General features: G+C 37.3%; 1 protein-coding gene across 1 annotated transcript in view; it reads left to right on the top strand.

Moving 5' to 3' along the window:
• Positions 1-12589, top strand: part of LOC131639760 (uncharacterized) — a 38688-nt gene extending 26099 nt beyond the window's left edge. Inside the window, exons 2-4 of the mRNA XM_058910225.1 lie at positions 11242-11478; positions 11647-12165; positions 12544-12589. Of these exons, the coding sequence (XP_058766208.1) occupies positions 11242-11478; positions 11647-12165; positions 12544-12589 (802 nt within the window). The remainder of the gene's footprint in view (positions 1-11241; positions 11479-11646; positions 12166-12543) is intronic.
• The last annotated feature ends 5311 nt before the right edge of the window (positions 12590-17900 follow it).

Below are 17900 nucleotides of genomic sequence, written 5' to 3'. Positions count from 1 at the left end.
CTTTCTTCTCTTCGTCACTGCCCAGGTTGATAACCTCAATTGGTTCTTCATGCGGTTGTATAGTCCTTTCTTCTTGTTCTAATAGCCTTGCAAGTTCCCTAGGTGCTTCACAATCTTCCTCACTTTCGTCCTCAGTTTGGTAGATCGGATTTTCAAAGTCATGACTGGCAATAGCAGAATCGTTATCAACAGGATCCAGAGTGAATGTGAATCTGCATTTATTATGTGGGTGTGTGTAAGAACACATAGCTAAATGAATAAAGTAAAGAAAGAAAATAAAAAGGATCGCAAAATTTGAATATGCAAACGTCCCATGATTTTATTGAATGAACATATGATCATGGTATGACAAACCCTTATAAAAAGGACCAGTGTGCTTCGGGCAAGGCACCTGGCTTTTAAGTTCATGGTTCGATAGTACAGGAACCATTTTTATCTTTGAACATATAAACAACGAAAACAGGAAATTGCATTTACTCCTGATCAAAGGAGATAACATCTTCGGCTTCCCAGTTGTTCAATCCATTGCTGAGAGTAGGGAATATCCAGCTGCTCCAGTTGCAATTGTCTTCTTCGTCTTCCACAACATTGACTTCTTTGGTGGAGAGATGAGCTGTTGATCCTTCAAGATGAGCAAGATACTCTGCTGGATACGAGAGCCCGGGCTGAGATACCTCTGTTGGCTGAGAGAGATACCCGATAAGATCGTCCCATCCAGTCGGGATGATGTCTTTGATAGAGACTTGTGCATTCTGGGGAGCAGTGTACTCCGCCAGAAAATCATTCTCGTTATTAGGTGTTTTCCAGACTTCTTCAGGAGTGACAGGGCTTGTGAGCGTCATATTATCTTCGAAATGGTTGTCCCATCCAGTTGGGGTGATGTCTTCAATAGCGATCTGCGAACTCAAGGGAGCGGAATACTTCACCATAAATTCATACTTACCACTTGGTTCTCCCAGCGTATCCCAGACTTCTTTTGGACTAGGTGGACTTTGGTATTGCTCAGTAATGGAACTTGTGAAACTTTTGCAATCTTTAAACTGATCACCCCATCCAGTTGGGACGATGTCTTCAATAGCAATAAAAGAACTTTGAGGAGCAGTGTACTTCACTAGAAAGTCGTACCTGCCGCTTGGTTCTCCCAAAGTATCCCAAACCTCCTTGGAAACAGGTGGAACTTGGTCGTCTTCAATAGCATTTACTCATTGGCTGATGAAATGTGACATTAATCCTCCAGAACGAGGACTCTGATCGTTCTTCTGAGTTCCATTAGCACAACCAAGACCTAGCTTATCGAACTTGTAAGGTACGTCAAGGAGTTGTCCCCATACTGTGCAACCACCCTCTTCGATCACTGCTTTAGCATCTTTGAGAGAAGCCATAGTTGGATTTATTCTTGTAGCAGGAGTAGTAGAAACATCTGGAGGGACCACCTCAAAAGATTGGCAGGGGGTTTCGATGAATTCACCATCCATCTCAACATACTTGGAGTTACTCAGGTGGCTGACCACATATTCTTCTTCGCCATAAACTGTGACGACCTTGCCTTTTATAGGATATTTTAACTTTTGATGCAGGGTAGAAGTTACAGCGCTTTCCCCATGTATCCAAGGGCGTCCTAGTAAACAGGAGTATGCTGGATGAATTTCCATCACATAAAAGGTAGAATCAAAGATCTGAGAGCCCACTCTGATTGGGAGCTTAACTTATCCATATACTGTTCTTGTTGACCCGTCGAAGGCTCTTACCACAACATCGCTTGGTTGTAACATAACTCCTTCGAAGTCAAGTTTCTCCAGTACTACTTTTGGTAACACATTTAAGGAGGAACCATTGTCTACTAGCACATGAGACAAAGTGGTGCCGTTACATTCAATAGAGATGTGCAGGGCTTTATTGTGATTTTTCCCAGCAGGGGTTAAATCAGCATCAGAGAAACCGAGACCGTTATTCACTGTTAGACTGGCAACACAATTTTCGAATTGGTCGACTGAAATCTCCTGTGGTACATGTGCAGCTTTCAGGAACTTCATCAGGGCGTTGGCATGAGCTTCTGAATACTTTAGCAGAGACAGCATTGAAATCTTTGAAGCAGTGTGCCCCAGTTGTTCGATAATATTGTAATCACTTTTGCAGATGATTTTCAATATTTCCTCCATTTCTTGCCTCGAAGGATCTTCAACAGTGACTTCCACAGGTACTTGAACTGGTTCAACTAGCGGCTCTTTGCCTCGAGCGTTGATATCTTGATTGGGAACTGGGACCTGGACTGGATTAGTAGCAATATTTGGAGAAATTTCTGGTGAAAAGATCCTTCCACTTCTCGTAATCTTACTAGTTCCTACAACATTATCAACAACTGGATTTGTAAAATTCACGGCCTCTTCAGTCAAGGTGTCTTGTTTAACTCCATGGATATAAACATTAGTGTCGTAACTCCACGAGACAGCTTTGTCTGAGGAGTATGGAAATGGAGTCGGACTGGTGATGATTACTGATGCCACTCTAGGTGTAGCAGAAATCTTGAAAGGAGTTTTGGTAGGGATTTTCAATGGTATGTTAGAAACCACTGAGACGTCCTCTATCTTCATCCCATTTGAAAAAAACTTCACACAAATTGTCTATAGAAGGAAGTTTCTCAAACATAATGATACGACGATCCATCCACTTTTGAATTCCTCTTTTCAGATTCTCACAATCATTGGGTAGGTGTGCACAATAAAAACAATCAGGGTCACAACCTGGGAATAAACCGGCTCGTATTATCTTTCTTTTGACTTCAAGAAACGGAGTTGACAGTTCTCTCACATCATAGATATAAACAGTGTCTATGATAGCATTAACGGTCTTGTCATGTTTTGGCATGGGCGCAGTGATGACATTTGGACTCTCTGGAGGATCGAATTCAATTTCTCCAGCATCTATCATGTCTTGGATTTTATTTTTCAGGGCCCAACAGTGATCTGCGTCATGTCCTAGACAGTTAGAATGGTATGCACATGTTACGTCGGGGCGATAACTAGGAGAGGAAGTGTTGATATTCTTCGGAGGATCTTTCAATGTAATCATATTTGCTTTTAACAAGTGTTGCAATGCTTGAGAGATTGGCATATTGATTCTGGTGAAGTTTCTTCTCGGTGCATCTGGTCGACGCGTATACTTCGGCGGTTGATCTTTTTGAGGTGCAGATGCAGAGATCAGAACAGCCCCTACAGATTGGTGATGCTCACTTTTGCGACCTTTCTGACTATGCATTGTATTGACTTCATTTATCCCACTGATGGGCCTCTTTGTAGTACCAGAGGAGGAGCCTACTTGAATTTTTCCACTTTGAATGCCGCTTTCGACACGCTCTCCAGTTAATATCAGGTCAGTGAAACCTGACGACGAGCTTCCCAGCAAATGACTATAGAAAGGGCCAGTTAAAGTTCCCATGAACATGTCGACCAGCTCGCGATCAGATAAGGGAGGTTGAACCCTTCTAGCTAGATCTCTCCATTTTTGTGCATACTCTTTGAAACTTTCTTTTGGTGCCATAGTCATGCCTCGTAGTTGAGTACGGGTTGGTGCAAGGTCAGCGTTGTATTGATACTGTTTGTAGAAGGCAGCAACCAGATCTTCCCAGGTGTGAACTTTTGCACTTTCTAGTTGGTAGTACCACTCGAGTTGAGTACCTGACAGACTTTCTTGGAAGAAATGAATCCACAATTTGTTATCTGCCGTATGAGGTAGTATCTTCCTTACATAGGACCTTAGATGCAGCTTTGGGCAAGAGACTCCATCATACTTTGCAAAGACAGGAACTTTGAACTTTGGAGGGATAACAATATCTGAGACAAGTCCATGATCGTTGAAGTCTAAACCAGGTATTTTCTGTATCTCCATAGCTTTCATGCGTTCTTCCAACTGCTGGTATTTGCTATCACCCTGTTCATCTTCGGAGTGATAATCTTCTTCATCAGGAGAGAGAGAGTTTGGCAGAACCCTGGTTGCTGTGGTTGTCTTCTTGATCACCTTCACCGACTACTTCAGGGATTGGCGCTTTTCTGGGCATCCTGGCTGGGACTCTGACTTTCCTCACGAGGTGGCTTAAACCTACAGATCCCTTGGGCTTCTTTTTCTTCTTGGTCATCAAGGCTTTCAGTTCTTGTTGCCCCTTTGCTAGCTCCAGAATTGCTATCTGAACTTGGGCGTTCTGTGCTTCGAGATTCTTGATGCTTGTTTCGGAATCCATCCCTTCTAACTGAAATAAACAGCGAAGAGATGAGAAACCTGTTATGTGAACCTGTTATGCAATGTTTATGAATGAAATGTATATGCAATGTTTTCAATGATCTTAGAGTTTAAATTTGTTTAAACAAAAGAGAAACAAACATTTATTAGTCAAACAATTTATTTCTTTTTTTCTTTTCTTTTGTCTTTTTTTTTTCTTTTTCTTTTCTCTGCCTCTTTCGGGCTTACCAGATAAAGCAAAAATAAAGAAAATAAAGGATCCTTCAAGCCTCCCATGGACGCTTTCTCTTTGCACCCAGGAACGTGTTGATCTGCTGCTCTTCATGGAGTTGTCTGGTGAGCTCCAACACTTTCCTTTCATAGTCTTGACAGTGTGCTTTGAAGGTGTCCCTTTCTCCTTTTAGTTGAACCCAAGATTTCTGCAGCTCTTCTAGGTCAGTTGGCATGTCCGGATGTTGAATAACTCGAGGTTCGTCCCCTTCGACTTCTGGCTCAATAGTCATAGGTAGAATAGCGGGATATGGCATGATGAACTTTTGAGCACGAGCACGCACCCATTTGAGGTAAGGCTCCATGGGAATAGAGTTCCATTGTCCTAAAGTCTTGCTTTCTACTTTGTAGACACTGCCCCAAGCATGTATAAACCTTCGTCGATATCTTTGGGAATCATCTTCGTAGTCGAACATAATGCCATGGATAATCATGTCATGAGGACCGTTTCTTCGTGCATATCCAAATTGGCGCAAAGCTAAAGAAGGGTTGTAGGTGATGCCTCCCCTAATGCCAAGGAGTGGTACATTAGGGTACTCCCCACAATGGTCAATGAGAGTGATGTCTTTTTGAAAGAAGTTGTTCCACCGGATATCTGAATGAGACAAAGACATAATCCTGCGAGACCATTGCATCCTTTGCTCGTTTCTCAACACTGATCGGGGAAAGTGTAATGTAAACCATCTAGCCAGTAGTGGTATACAACACATAAGAGTTCCTCGTTTCTTCATGGTACGAGTGTGTAGAGAATGTAGAATGTCTCCCAGCAAAGTAGGTACCGGATTGCGGGTTAAGAAAATGTTGATAACGTGCACACTTATGAAGTGGTCGGGATTAGGGAATAAAACCAACCCATAAATAAAAAAAGCCACAACTTCTTCAAAAGCTTGGTAACTTCTGTCTTTTAATAGTGATCGAGCCTTTCCAATTAAGAACTTAGCAAGTAAACCCTTGACTCCACTCTTTGTTTCCCAATTGGACTCGATTTCTGACTTTCGTAAATGTAAGGCAGCAACAATGATTTTAGGCTTTGGAATCTTTTCTAAACCAGTGAAAGGTAATTGATCTCGAACAGGTAACCCAATTAATTCAGAGAATTCTTCCAAGGTGGGTACTAGCTGGTAATCAGGAAATGTAAAACAATGATGTTCGGGATCGAAGAACTGGAACAGGACCCGTATCATGTCTTCTTCAAATTTTGAGGTAACCAAATGGAGTAGGTGACCGTGCTTTTCGGTGAATTGGGCATTTCTGGGAAATTCTGATATTAAGTCCTTTAGTTAAGATGGTACTGTTGAGATGTTGATCCGAATATAATCTCTGGTAGCGGGAGCCATTACATGCAACAACAGAACAAAGGTAAACTCTTCGATCCTTGAAATGATTAGTGAGAAAATGATATGTTTATGATGCTTATGATGTCATGATGTCAAACATGTGGCAAACACAAACAAATCACACAATAGCCTTAGGTTTAAAGGCTTGCATGAGGTTTATAGGTGATACCCTCTCCACTGAAGTTGAGTTGGTTTAAACCTGTCTTAAAATAGTATTCGGGTTCTATGATCCTTGGAGCCAACATCTCAATACGGCACTCGGACGACCGATCAAAACATTCCTCGAGGATAACTAACTTCGATCAATTTCAAAGCCAGTCACTTAATAGGCCACAAGTCAAGTTCAACTAAAGGTTCTAAGGCAAATTAGTGCTTAATGACATTTCAGAAGCCTAACATACTCCTTGATCGTTTTCAAGGGATATCAGTACAGACCAAAGTGTCGCACTAACGGTGACTACCAGATCAACCGTATCGGTACATGCCGTACAGTTTCCTTGGTCTATTCTCACATACTTAAGGTATCTCGAGATTCGGGTTAGAATCTTTCACACAAGTAAATACCCAAACAAACCTTTGAAAAATAGAGCAAACAAGACAAGCAATTGAAAACATCAAAGTGATCTAAACTCTAAGGTAACCCCTTTTGAAAACATTTTGTTTTTGAAATCCCCAGCAGAGTCGCCAGTTTTGTCGTCCTCAGTTTTTTTCGTGGGATACTAACTGACTCTTCTTTTATTATTTTGAGTTGTGAAAATCAGAGAGTCGCCACCGACTTTTATTTTATCCAATTAAGGAAAGGTTTATAAAAGAAACAGAAAAAGACCTTTAAGAGATTTTGGGTTCAGGGGTAGGTTATACAAAGGGAAGGTATTAGCACCCCTTTGTATCCATGGTTATCCATGGGCTCTTAATTGCTTAGCTCACTTGTTTAAATCATTTGTCTTGCTTTAAAATGCTTGTATGTGGTTTTAAATACTTTTGTAAAGAATTAACTTTGTAATGATCCTTGTGCGGATGTATACAAAGTGTTTTATCTTTCGAAAGATATTTGATGGTTTGAAAAAAAGATCTTTAACTTCGTAATGATCCTTGTTCGGATATATACAAAGTGTTATCTTTTTGAAAGTTTTGTTTTGGAAAAACAGTGATATGTGAAATATTTGTTGTTTTGTTTGATTTGAGCAAGCAATTAGGAGATCTACCCTAAATTTATAAGGTCCTTTCCTATTTTCTTTGACTGGATACAGAAAGAAATTGTTTGAATTGTATTTGAAACAGTAGAATTGATTTTTTTTTTAAAATAACAGAGGGATTACCCTAAGAGGTGCAAGTGTGATTGTGTTTTATTTTTAGATATTTTTTGTCTTTGAAATTAGTGATCTAACGCTTCAGTTATTATTCTTGTCATACACGCAATTTTATATGTACATAATTTAAAGTGCGGGAATGTAAAATGCAAAAAATAAATCTACGCTATTACATCGATTGTGCGAGAAATGTAAACTACGCTATTTACATGAATTTTACAACCTATACACTTATCTATGAATTTAAATTGCAATAAGATAAAAGGAAGTGTATTTTTTGGATTTTTGGATGGTTGATTTTAATTAAACTTAATGCATAATTAATTTAATTAAAAATCTAAGAATTAGAAATAAAATTTAAACCTAAAAAATTAAGTCTAAAATATGTCCAAATTGTGTGTCAATTAATTTTAAAATGAAATTAATTTTTTTGGGATTTTTGAAATTGTTTTGGAAATTATTAAGTTAATTAATCAATAATTATGCAAATAATTATACAAATAATTTAAACTTAAAAAGAAAAATATGTACAAAATTAGTTTATAATATATAAACCTAATTTAAATAAATGAAAATATTTTTTTTCTGATTTTTTGATGGGTTAGAAATAATTAGAAGATGAATATAACAATATTATCTAATTAATTAAACAAAATATTTCAATTATTAAGAAAAATAAAATATTTTTGTGTCAAAAAATAATATATTATTTTATCAACCTAAAAATATTTTTTATATAATTTTTTGATTTTTAAAACTATTTTAAATTAATTTTACAAAGAAAATCAAATAAAATAGAAAATATAAATAAATATAATCTGGTGTGGTGCTATTCTGAGGGAGCATGGTGTGGTTGCGTGTTTTGGTGCGTTAGATCAGATTACTAGGAGATCTGATGGTTTTGATTGGAGGTCATATGGTATGCATGCATTGACTGATCACGTGGGATCACAAAGAATTTTAATAAGTCAGTTGGGTCCCACTCTGCATGCGTGGACGAATAAAAAAGGAGAGGGAGCGCTGACTGGTTGACTGGCAAATGAGGAACGCACGCGTGGAGGTCAAAATTTCAAATCCACTATTCATCTTCTTCTACCTTTTACCTATGGATTTAGCTGCGGATTTAGCAGCCAAATTACCTGCGGATTTTCCCTTCTATTTCCATGCTTCTTGGAACCTATAAAAACGTGAGAATAAATCCATAAGAACGACCTAGATCCACTAAATGGCATGCTGGGAGTTCATTGGTGGTGTTAGTTTCGACTGAAACTTCCTCCATCTAGGAAAACGAAAGCTTCACATGTTTGAAGCTCAAAAATGGTGGAGCTTCAAAACCACGTTAGGGCTTGCATGTAACCACCCAGATTTATTCTATATCATGCTATGAGTCCATTCAAAGGGTTAGTTTGCATTATAATTAAGTGTGCATAAGAAAATGAAAGCTACATAGTTATGAACATGAAGATGATCGTGCACATGTTTGAGGTTGTTTCAATCACATGCTATGGTTCAATCCTCACCTGTGATGTTATACAAGAGTGATAGAATGATTATTTTGTATTGATAGTGGCTGGAAATATGAAAACGAAAATTACAAGTAGTTTGATATTTTTTTGAACATTTGAGAATTTCTTGGCTATTCTTTGATGGATCTTTTGTGTGTGTGTTCCTACATGAAGTGTACTAAGTAATATATAAGCAATAGAGTGCTGCAAACTTAAGCTAAGAAGCTTTGATTGCTTTTGAACTTTTGGTTTTTTTAATATTAAAAAGTTTGAATTCTTTGGCCATGGCTTGATTTTCTTCATCCCTCTTGCTCTAGGCCTGTCATGTACTTCTATGCTGCAGAATTTGGATCAACTTTGATGGCTCATGCTAAGGGCAAAAGCCTTGAATCATTATCTGGCACCATTTCTCTTTTAATTTAACTTTAAATGGAATAAAATTAAATTAAAAAAGAAATAAAAATGCCATGGGCCTCAAGTTGGTCGTGGGAGCCCTTTAGTATCATTAGAAACATGTTTGGATCATGAATACTTGGCCTCTTTTGGAAAAAAATCATTTTGATCAATGTTGGTTTCATGCATTTTCCCAAAAAATAGCCAACTTCAACAAGGCATATCTCCCTCAATTTTGATCATATGAAGGAGTTCTTGTACTTTTTAGAAACCTCAAGATGTCCTCTACAAGCTACTTTGGATATGTTTTTGCATTTGGAGAATTTATCTTGATGTTATGGCCTTTGACAAAAAACCACTTTTTGTTGACTTTGAAAATGACCTGTAATGTCCTGGCTCATATTTTTCAAATGGTGAATCCAATGACCATGGGATCAATTTCATTTGAAAGATAATTGAATTCCCTTCAAAACAAGCTTTGGTTGGAATTTTTTGAATGAACGAGGAGAGAGTTATGGCCGGTCGAAGTTCAGTTGACTTTTTAGGAGAAAACCCTAATTTTGAAACTTAGGGTTTTGTTGATTTCTGATCTTTTCTTGATGAATTATGATCAACCATTGATCAGATGATGAATCTTTTGACAAAATATGGATGTTGACAAAAAATTTCATTTTTGACTGTCTGTTGACTTTTCGGTCAAACTGGTCGTCTGTTGACTGTTTGAGCTGCTGACTGTGCGTCTGAGCGAATTGAAGTTTGAAAATTTGTCTGGTGGTACTTTGAGACATATGGAGGTCCATGAAATCCATTTGAGGTCTCAAAAAACTTGTTCTCCTGAAAAAAAACAAAAACCCTAGTTAGGGACTGTTTGTGTAGGAGACAGTTAAGCGTACCTGATTTTTGTGCAGGGTTGAGTCTCTGCTGATCATGTGATTATCAGAAGACTTTTAGAACAAAAATCTTGGAATTTTGAAATGCAAAAGATTGATTTGAATGGTGATACAAAACACGGAGAATCGTGCTGCCAGCGGGTTTGACTGTCAACTGACTGTCCGGGCATTAACGTAACAGTTAAAGTGAAAATTCAACAGTTAAAGTTAATTTTTTCTTTTTGTTTTTTTGTTGTGTTAATGGTGAAAATTTATTTACATGAGTTGTTAGAAAAACACAAACATAATAAATAAATAAAATATACTGTACGCGAACGAAATTACCGATAATAACCTTGAAAAACATATAATGCACAGAAAAATAAATATTTAACTAGCAGAAAACACACATAATATTATCTTGATAATTAAACGGCAGTACGACAGATAGTACGACATTTAATACTGACAGTACAAATATTACATAATATTATAGCGAACAGTACGACAAATAAAATAAACGGTACATTATTTGAAAGCGAAAGATACGACAAACTTTAAAAATGACGATTAAAAACCCATGCTATAAATAATAACAAATAGATGCACGGGAGTGTAAACATCCCAGGTCCGCATTTTTCAGGACTATGCAGACAGAAAAAAGACATGATCACCACCAAAATAGTGATGACCATAAGAAAAAACATGTCCATCCACTTTGCCATTTTTGTCGGGGAAGAAGAGAAAATAATTATGAGGTAGAAGTTTGAGAAATGAGTGAAATTTGATGTGAGAATTTATGGAAAAAATGAGGGGTATTTATAGAGTGAAAAGAAGGATAGAGACGTTGGGGAATGAAGTGATTCCGTACAAAAAAAGGAAAATTTGAGTGGTAGTAGGATTTGAAAGAAAGTGTATGGTAGGGTTTGAAAAGAAAGATGTATGGAATAAAAGTTAGGATTTGATTTGAAAGAAAGAGATTTGAAAAGAAAGGAAAAGATTTGAAAACAATAGTATAATACAAAAATTAGTGGGAAACAAAAACTAATAATAATTTAATTGTTACCAGTACAGTCTGAATCCCCGGACTCTGCGCCTGCAAAAAATTTAATTCTGTACCAATTGCGTCAGTACTATTTATCTGCAAATAAATCTCAAATAAACAGCGTGTGTGAAGTGATAAATAGTACTTGGCGTTTGTGTAAGAATAAATTCAACAGCGAACCAAAATACCGTATAAGAAATATTCTAAAAACCGAGTATTCATAAAATCAAGATATTTATGAAATAAAATCCAAGATTATATGAAACTCCCAATTTTTAGACAGAAGTCTGTTGCCCTCTCTCTGAAAAAATATGCGGGCAAATTTTGGGGTATAACAGTTGGCCACAAGAGCACGGCGTGTAATATTGATGCTAAGAGATGCTACCGTTGTGGGAAGTTTGGTCATGCATTGTCTGAGTGCACGCATAAGGAGATGGTTTGTTTCAACTGTGCTGAAGAAGGCCACATTGGAAGAAAGTGTCAGAAGGCCAAGAAGGAGCAATCTAGTGGAAAGGTGTTCGCCTTGTCGGGAACTCATACCACTAGTGAGGATTCACTCATCAGAGGTACTTGTTTCATTAATAGCATTCCTTTAATTACTATTATTGATACCGGTGCTTCTCATTGCTTTATATTTGCTGATTGTGTTGAACGATTGGGTCTTGTGTTGTCTGTTATGGACAGAGAGATGGTCGTCGATACTCCGGCTAAGGGATCGGTGACTACTTCTCTTGTGTGTTTAAAGTTTCTCGTGTCGATTTTTGACAGAGACTTTCTTGTTGATTTTGTTTGCTTTCCGTTGAGAGGATTGGATGTGATCTTGGGGATGAACTGGTTAGAGCGTAACCGTGTTCACATCGATTGCTATGACAAGTCTGTGAGGTTTTCTTCTCCTGAAGAGGAAGGTGTTGAGTTGTTTTCTGTTAGACAGTTGCGTTTGTTGGTGAAAAAGGATGTTCAAGTGTTTTCTTTGGTTGCGTCAATGTCTGTTGAGAACCAAGCGATCATAGAAGAGTTGAAGGTGGTGTGCGAATTTCCTGAAGTTTTCCCTGACGTAATTCCTGATGTGCCGCCTGAGAGAGAAGTTGATTTCTCTATTGATCTCGTACCTGGTATTAGACCCATGTCTTTGGCACCGTACAGGATGTCCACATCAGAGTTGTTTGAATTGAAGAAGCAATTGGAAGAGTTGCTTGAGAGGAGGTTTATGAGACCTAGTGTGTCGCCGTGGGGAGCTCCAACACTATAAAAGCCCAAAATACCTATTTTAGAACTAAATCAAATCTAAGCAAATATGTGTGTAACTAAATCAAATCTAGTTCTACACACACATTATTCGACACTATGAATTACAATTTAACACACCACCTAATTCATTGTGTCTAAGCTATCTACATTTATCATAGCTCTTAGTCTTCTAAATATTTTGACATGCACTCCCTTCGTCATGATATCAGCAATCTGATTTTCAGTTCCGCACCGTTCCAAGTTCATCTTCACATCTGCTACCTGATCTCGAAGATAATGAAACTTTATTTCGATGTGCTTGCTTCGACCATGTGCTATCGGGTTCTTCGTTAGGTTGATAGCTGGTATGCTGTCGATCCTCATGGTAATTGCTCAATGATTTTTACCTGTTATCTCTTCGACCAAGTTCACCATCCATGTTGCTTGACGTGCACAAAGAGAAGGAGCTATGTACTCTACTTCGCACGATGATAATGCCACCACTGGTTCCTTTCTGGAACTGCAAGCAACTGGTGTACCACCTAGCATAAACACATCCTGCTGTGGATTTTTTGATCATCAGCATCACTACACCAACTTGAATCAGTGTGCCTAACTAACTTGCATTCTTCCATCTCAAATCTCTTGAAAATTTCTCTTGCATATCTTCTTTGATGCATCATCAAACCTCTAATTCTCTTGTAGAATTTGATGCCAAGGAAATATGAAATTTCGCCTATATAATACATTTCGAATTCCTTGCTAAGATCACCTTTGAAGTCTTCGATCTCACTTTTGCAGCTACCTGTTATCAACAAATCATCGACATAGAGACATAGTATAAGCAATTCACTACTGCTTCTTCTTACATATACTCCTTATTCAGTTGTGCACTTCACAAATTCTTTCTCCCTTATAAAGCTATCTATCTTCTTATTCCAAGCTCTTGGAGCTAGCTTCAGTCCATACAGAGCTTTATGCAACCTGTACACCTTTATCTTGTTGCCATGTTTCACAAACCTAACTGCTTATGCAACATAGACTTCTTCGTCTAAGGTTCCATTCAGGAATGCACATTTAACATCCAGCTGACATATGAGCCAATTGTTCATGTTCGCTAGACCAACAACCAACCTGATTGTTTCGATCCTTGCAATAGGTGCAAATACTTCGTCGAAGTTGATTCCTTCCTTCTGAAGAAATCCTTTTTCCACAAGCCTTGCCTTGTGTCAAGTCACTTCCCCTATGGGATTACACTTCACCTTATATACCCACTTCACATTAATTGCCTTCTTGACTTAAGGAAATTCGACAGGTGATCAAGTGTTGTTGTCTTCGATGGACTTCAATTCCTCATTCATAGCTTTTACCCACTTCAAATCCTTCAATGTCTCTACTGCAGTGACATGTTCGATATCTGCGTAGAAAGTGTAACATACTAGCTCACCTTCATCATTGACTACATCATCTGATGTAATCACACATTCTTGCAACCTTGCAGGCATGTGTCTTGTTCTCTGAGGTCTTCTTGGGCCTGCATCACCTTTGACTTCTTCTTGTCGAAATTCTTCGACTTCAGTGGCTGGTTCTTCACAAAATATTCTCACTAAATCCTTGTTGACATTCTCAGTCGAATGCCATTCTTTAAGTTCATCTGTGATCACGTCCCTATTGATCACTACTTGATTATTCACTAGGTCAAACAACTTGTAAACTCCAATCGAATGATATCCTATTAGGATCATCTGAATCGACTTATCATCAAGTTTTCTTCTCAACTGATCTAGAACATGTCTATGTGATATAGATCCAAATACCTTTAGATAACTCAAGCTAGGGTTTACACCAAACCAACATTCTTCTGAAGTAATTCCTTATAGCTTCTTCGATGGACATCTGTTCAAAATGTATGTTGCCATCGACACTGCTTCACCCCAAAACTCTTTAGGTAAATTCTTTCCTTTCAACATACTTCTCACCATATTTATGATGGTTCAATTCTTCCTTTCTGCAGTTTCATTCTACTGTGGAGTGTAGGGTGGCACCACCTCATGCATAATCCATACTTTCTCATATAATATGTCGAAGTCTTTTGACACATATTCTCCACCACCGTCAGTTCTCAAAACTCTGAGCTTTTAGCCCACTTTGTCTTTCGACCATGGATATAAACTTTGCAAATACCTCGATCACTTCACTTTTCTTCTGGATCAGGTAAGTCCATAGTTTTTGACTGAAATCATTTATGAATGTAACACAATATTTGTTACCTCCATCTGAATCCACATGGATTGGACCACATACATCAGAGTATATGACTTCAAGAATTTCCTTTTACTTACTTCCTGCATCCTTGCTAAAACCGTTTTTTTGTTGCTTCGCCTACACACATTCCTCACACACTTCTCTTGGAATGTCGATCTCTAGTAACCCTGAAACCATATTTCTTCTTTTTAACTCTCTGATATCATTGAAGTTGAGATGGCCTAGTCGATAGTGCCATATCCATTCATCTTTTCTAGCTGCAGTTGCAAGGCACTCATGCTCCATCACATTCAGTTTAATCTTGAAGGTTCTATTCTGGGACATAGGATCCTTCAAGATTAACCTCCCACTTGCGTCGACTACTCTCATCATCTTGTCTTCGATCAACACCTTGTAGTTCTTTTCGACCAACTCCCCAATGCTGAGAAAATTGATCTTCATGCTTGGTATGTATAACACATTGGAAATTACTGGCCTCTTTCCATCTTTCCTCATAATCAAAACGTCTCCAATACCTTATGTTGCTAGAGTATTTTCATTTGGGAATTTCACCATGTTCTACACTGAGGGATTTATGTTGACAAACCAATCTTTCCTTCAAGACATGTGTGATGAGCATCCTGAATCCAAGTACCATTGGTCCTTGAATTTATCTTCATCTTTTGTTGTGACCATCATCAACATCTCTTCTTCTTCTTCTTCTTCTTCTTCTTCTTTTGTAAACTTTGCATCACTTTCTTGATTCTTATGCTTTTCTGGACAAATTGTAGAATAGTGACCATACTTCTGACAATTAAAATAGTGAATGTGACTCTTGTCAGGCTTTTGACCACCACCTCTTCCTCTACCTGCAGCACCACCTCCTTGGTTGCTTTAGTATGAGGGTTTTCTCTGATTCAACTAGCTTCCTTCTTGCTGACTTCGACCAGTCGAATTATTGTAAGTAAAAAAAAAATGTGGTATCTAGACCAACTCACATCAAAGATTACAAATTAGAACTTGTTGGAGGAAAAGTTCTTAATTAGATTTTTTCCTCATAACAAATTCATGGAAGCAAAGAATACCACTGTGGTGTTTTCCCAAGGCGTAACATAAACTCTTTGTGAATCATGGCAAAGGTACAAGTCCATGCTGAGACGATGTCCAAACCACAATTTTTACAAACTCACAAAAATACACATTTTCACAAATGGACTTCAACAACAACCTAAGTTGTTATGAGATGCTACTGTTGGAAGTTCTCTAATTTCCAAAAGTGCTAAAGATGCATTCGCAATCAATGATTGAATGGCGCTCAATGATCATCAATGAAAACACTGCAAGAACACTTCTCAAAGGAAGAATAGTATCATAGAACTAAATACCAATTGTGTCGTTTTAGCTAAAAACAAGTTTTTAACTCAGACAGTGGATGAACTAACTAAAAAAATTGTCTAAGCTTCCACAACAACTAAAGGAAATCCATGAAGTACCTCAACAGAGGCAGATTACTTCTGCAAACTCTGTAAAGAAGATCATCCAACCATATTTTTCCCATTACTAATTGGGAAGTAAACTATTTAGGAAATCAAAAGCCTGGGCAATATCAAAACATCAAATTCTCACGAAAAAATAATGTCAATCAAGGATAGAGATTCGATGTTGGTCCATCCAATAGAGAACCCTTTTAGATTTATTCACAAACACTTCATTGTTCGAAAAAGTGACAAAGTTGGAGGACACACTCAATTATTTTATCCACGTGGCTATGGTCATCCTCAAAAACAATGAAGCCTTCATTAAAACTTTGAAGTATTGCTGGGCCAATTAGCCAAACATTTATCAGATCTCTCAAGTAACACATTTAGTACAAATACAAAGAATAATCTAAAGGAAAATTGCAATGATATTGTCAAGAAAAATAAATTGTTGTTAAAGCCAAGTAAAGTGGAATGGAATAATCAAAAGAATAAGTGCAAGATGAAGCTTGTCTAGAAGAATGGAAGGACCTAACTAAGAAGGAAGTTGGACCAGGCTTAATAATCTTAGTTGTCTTTATAGGTAATATAGAATTTGAAAGTGCACATATTAATTTAGGTGCAAGTGTCAATGTTATACCACTTTCTATGGTAGATAAAATTGGATATCTATAGGTAAAGCCACATGCAGGATACTTGTAAATGACAGGAAAAAAATACAAAAAACTAGTGTGAGTATTAAAAGATGCACTAATACATGTTGATAACCACTCATTTCGTGTTTATTTTGTGATATTAGATGTTAAAGTAGACCCAGAGATACCTCTCATCTCAGGAAGACTTTTTATGAAGACTGTGAGGATGCTTGTAGTTATGGACAAAGAAGAAGTCAAGATCAGAACCAAAGATCATTTGGTAAATTACAAGGTAATAGGTGTTACATGACACCAATCAGTGTCAAGATACTAACATTAAACAAGCACTTGTAGGAAGGAAACCCAACCATATTTTATAATTTTCTTTAGAATTAGAATTTAATTAGGTAGTTTTAACTTAATCACAATGATAAAAAGATATATGCAAAGCCATTAAAACATGGGCTCGCTAAGCGCAAACTGTCCAGACCAATTTTCAACCAATACGCCAAGGAGAAACCCAGAAGTCAGGAACATGAGCTCTCGACTAGCGTGACATAAGCTCGCCCAACAAGATATTTGTTTCAAAACATTGGGAAACAAATCGTACATAAATTTAAACTTCCCCACTTAATTTTTTCACTCGTTTCACTTCTCTAATTTGTGAAAATACCCTAGAACCATTAGAGAACATCATTCAAGGTCAAACTCTTCACCAAATCAAACTATAATCCATTGCAAAGATTACTCAACTATGTTATTTTACTACACTTTTCTCAAATTTCTCATTCAATATGCACTTTTCTTTAAATTTCTATGAATTCCCTAATTTAGGTCAAATTTAGGATAACTATATTGCTCTATAGTGATAGAATAGGATAAGGTAGGATTAATGTGCTTGAGAATTCGAATTGGAAACTGAATGAACAAAAGAGAGAAATTTTTGCATGTTAGATACAAATATGTATACATTGATTTAAGATGAAATTAGAGATACTGATTACATGTGCAATGTATTTGTATGCCTAAAATGTCTGTTTGATACAACATAGCCATGGAATTTATATGATATCATGCATTTAGTGAATATGAAAATTCTATCATATTGTGATAACATATCCAAATTCCATATATATTGTTTGTTAGGTGTTTATGATGTATTCTAGAAGAGCGAATATCGGAGGAAAAAGATAAAACTCAAATGTTGGTTCATCATTCGTACCTTATGATGTACACAAGTTTTGAAGCTTCATGCATGAGCAATTTTACGCTCAATTGGAATGGAGAAATGCTACTCAAGAAAATATAGTGGAATTGTAAAATCATGGGGAATATTCAGATGTTGTGTGAGAAA

The sequence above is a fragment of the Vicia villosa genome, unplaced genomic scaffold, assembly GCF_029867415.1.
Source record: "Vicia villosa cultivar HV-30 ecotype Madison, WI unplaced genomic scaffold, Vvil1.0 ctg.002761F_1_1, whole genome shotgun sequence".
NCBI lineage: Eukaryota > Viridiplantae > Streptophyta > Magnoliopsida > Fabales > Fabaceae > Vicia > Vicia villosa.
The sequence above is the reverse complement of the archived record's forward strand: the minus strand, read 5'-3'. Positions and strand labels throughout refer to the sequence as shown.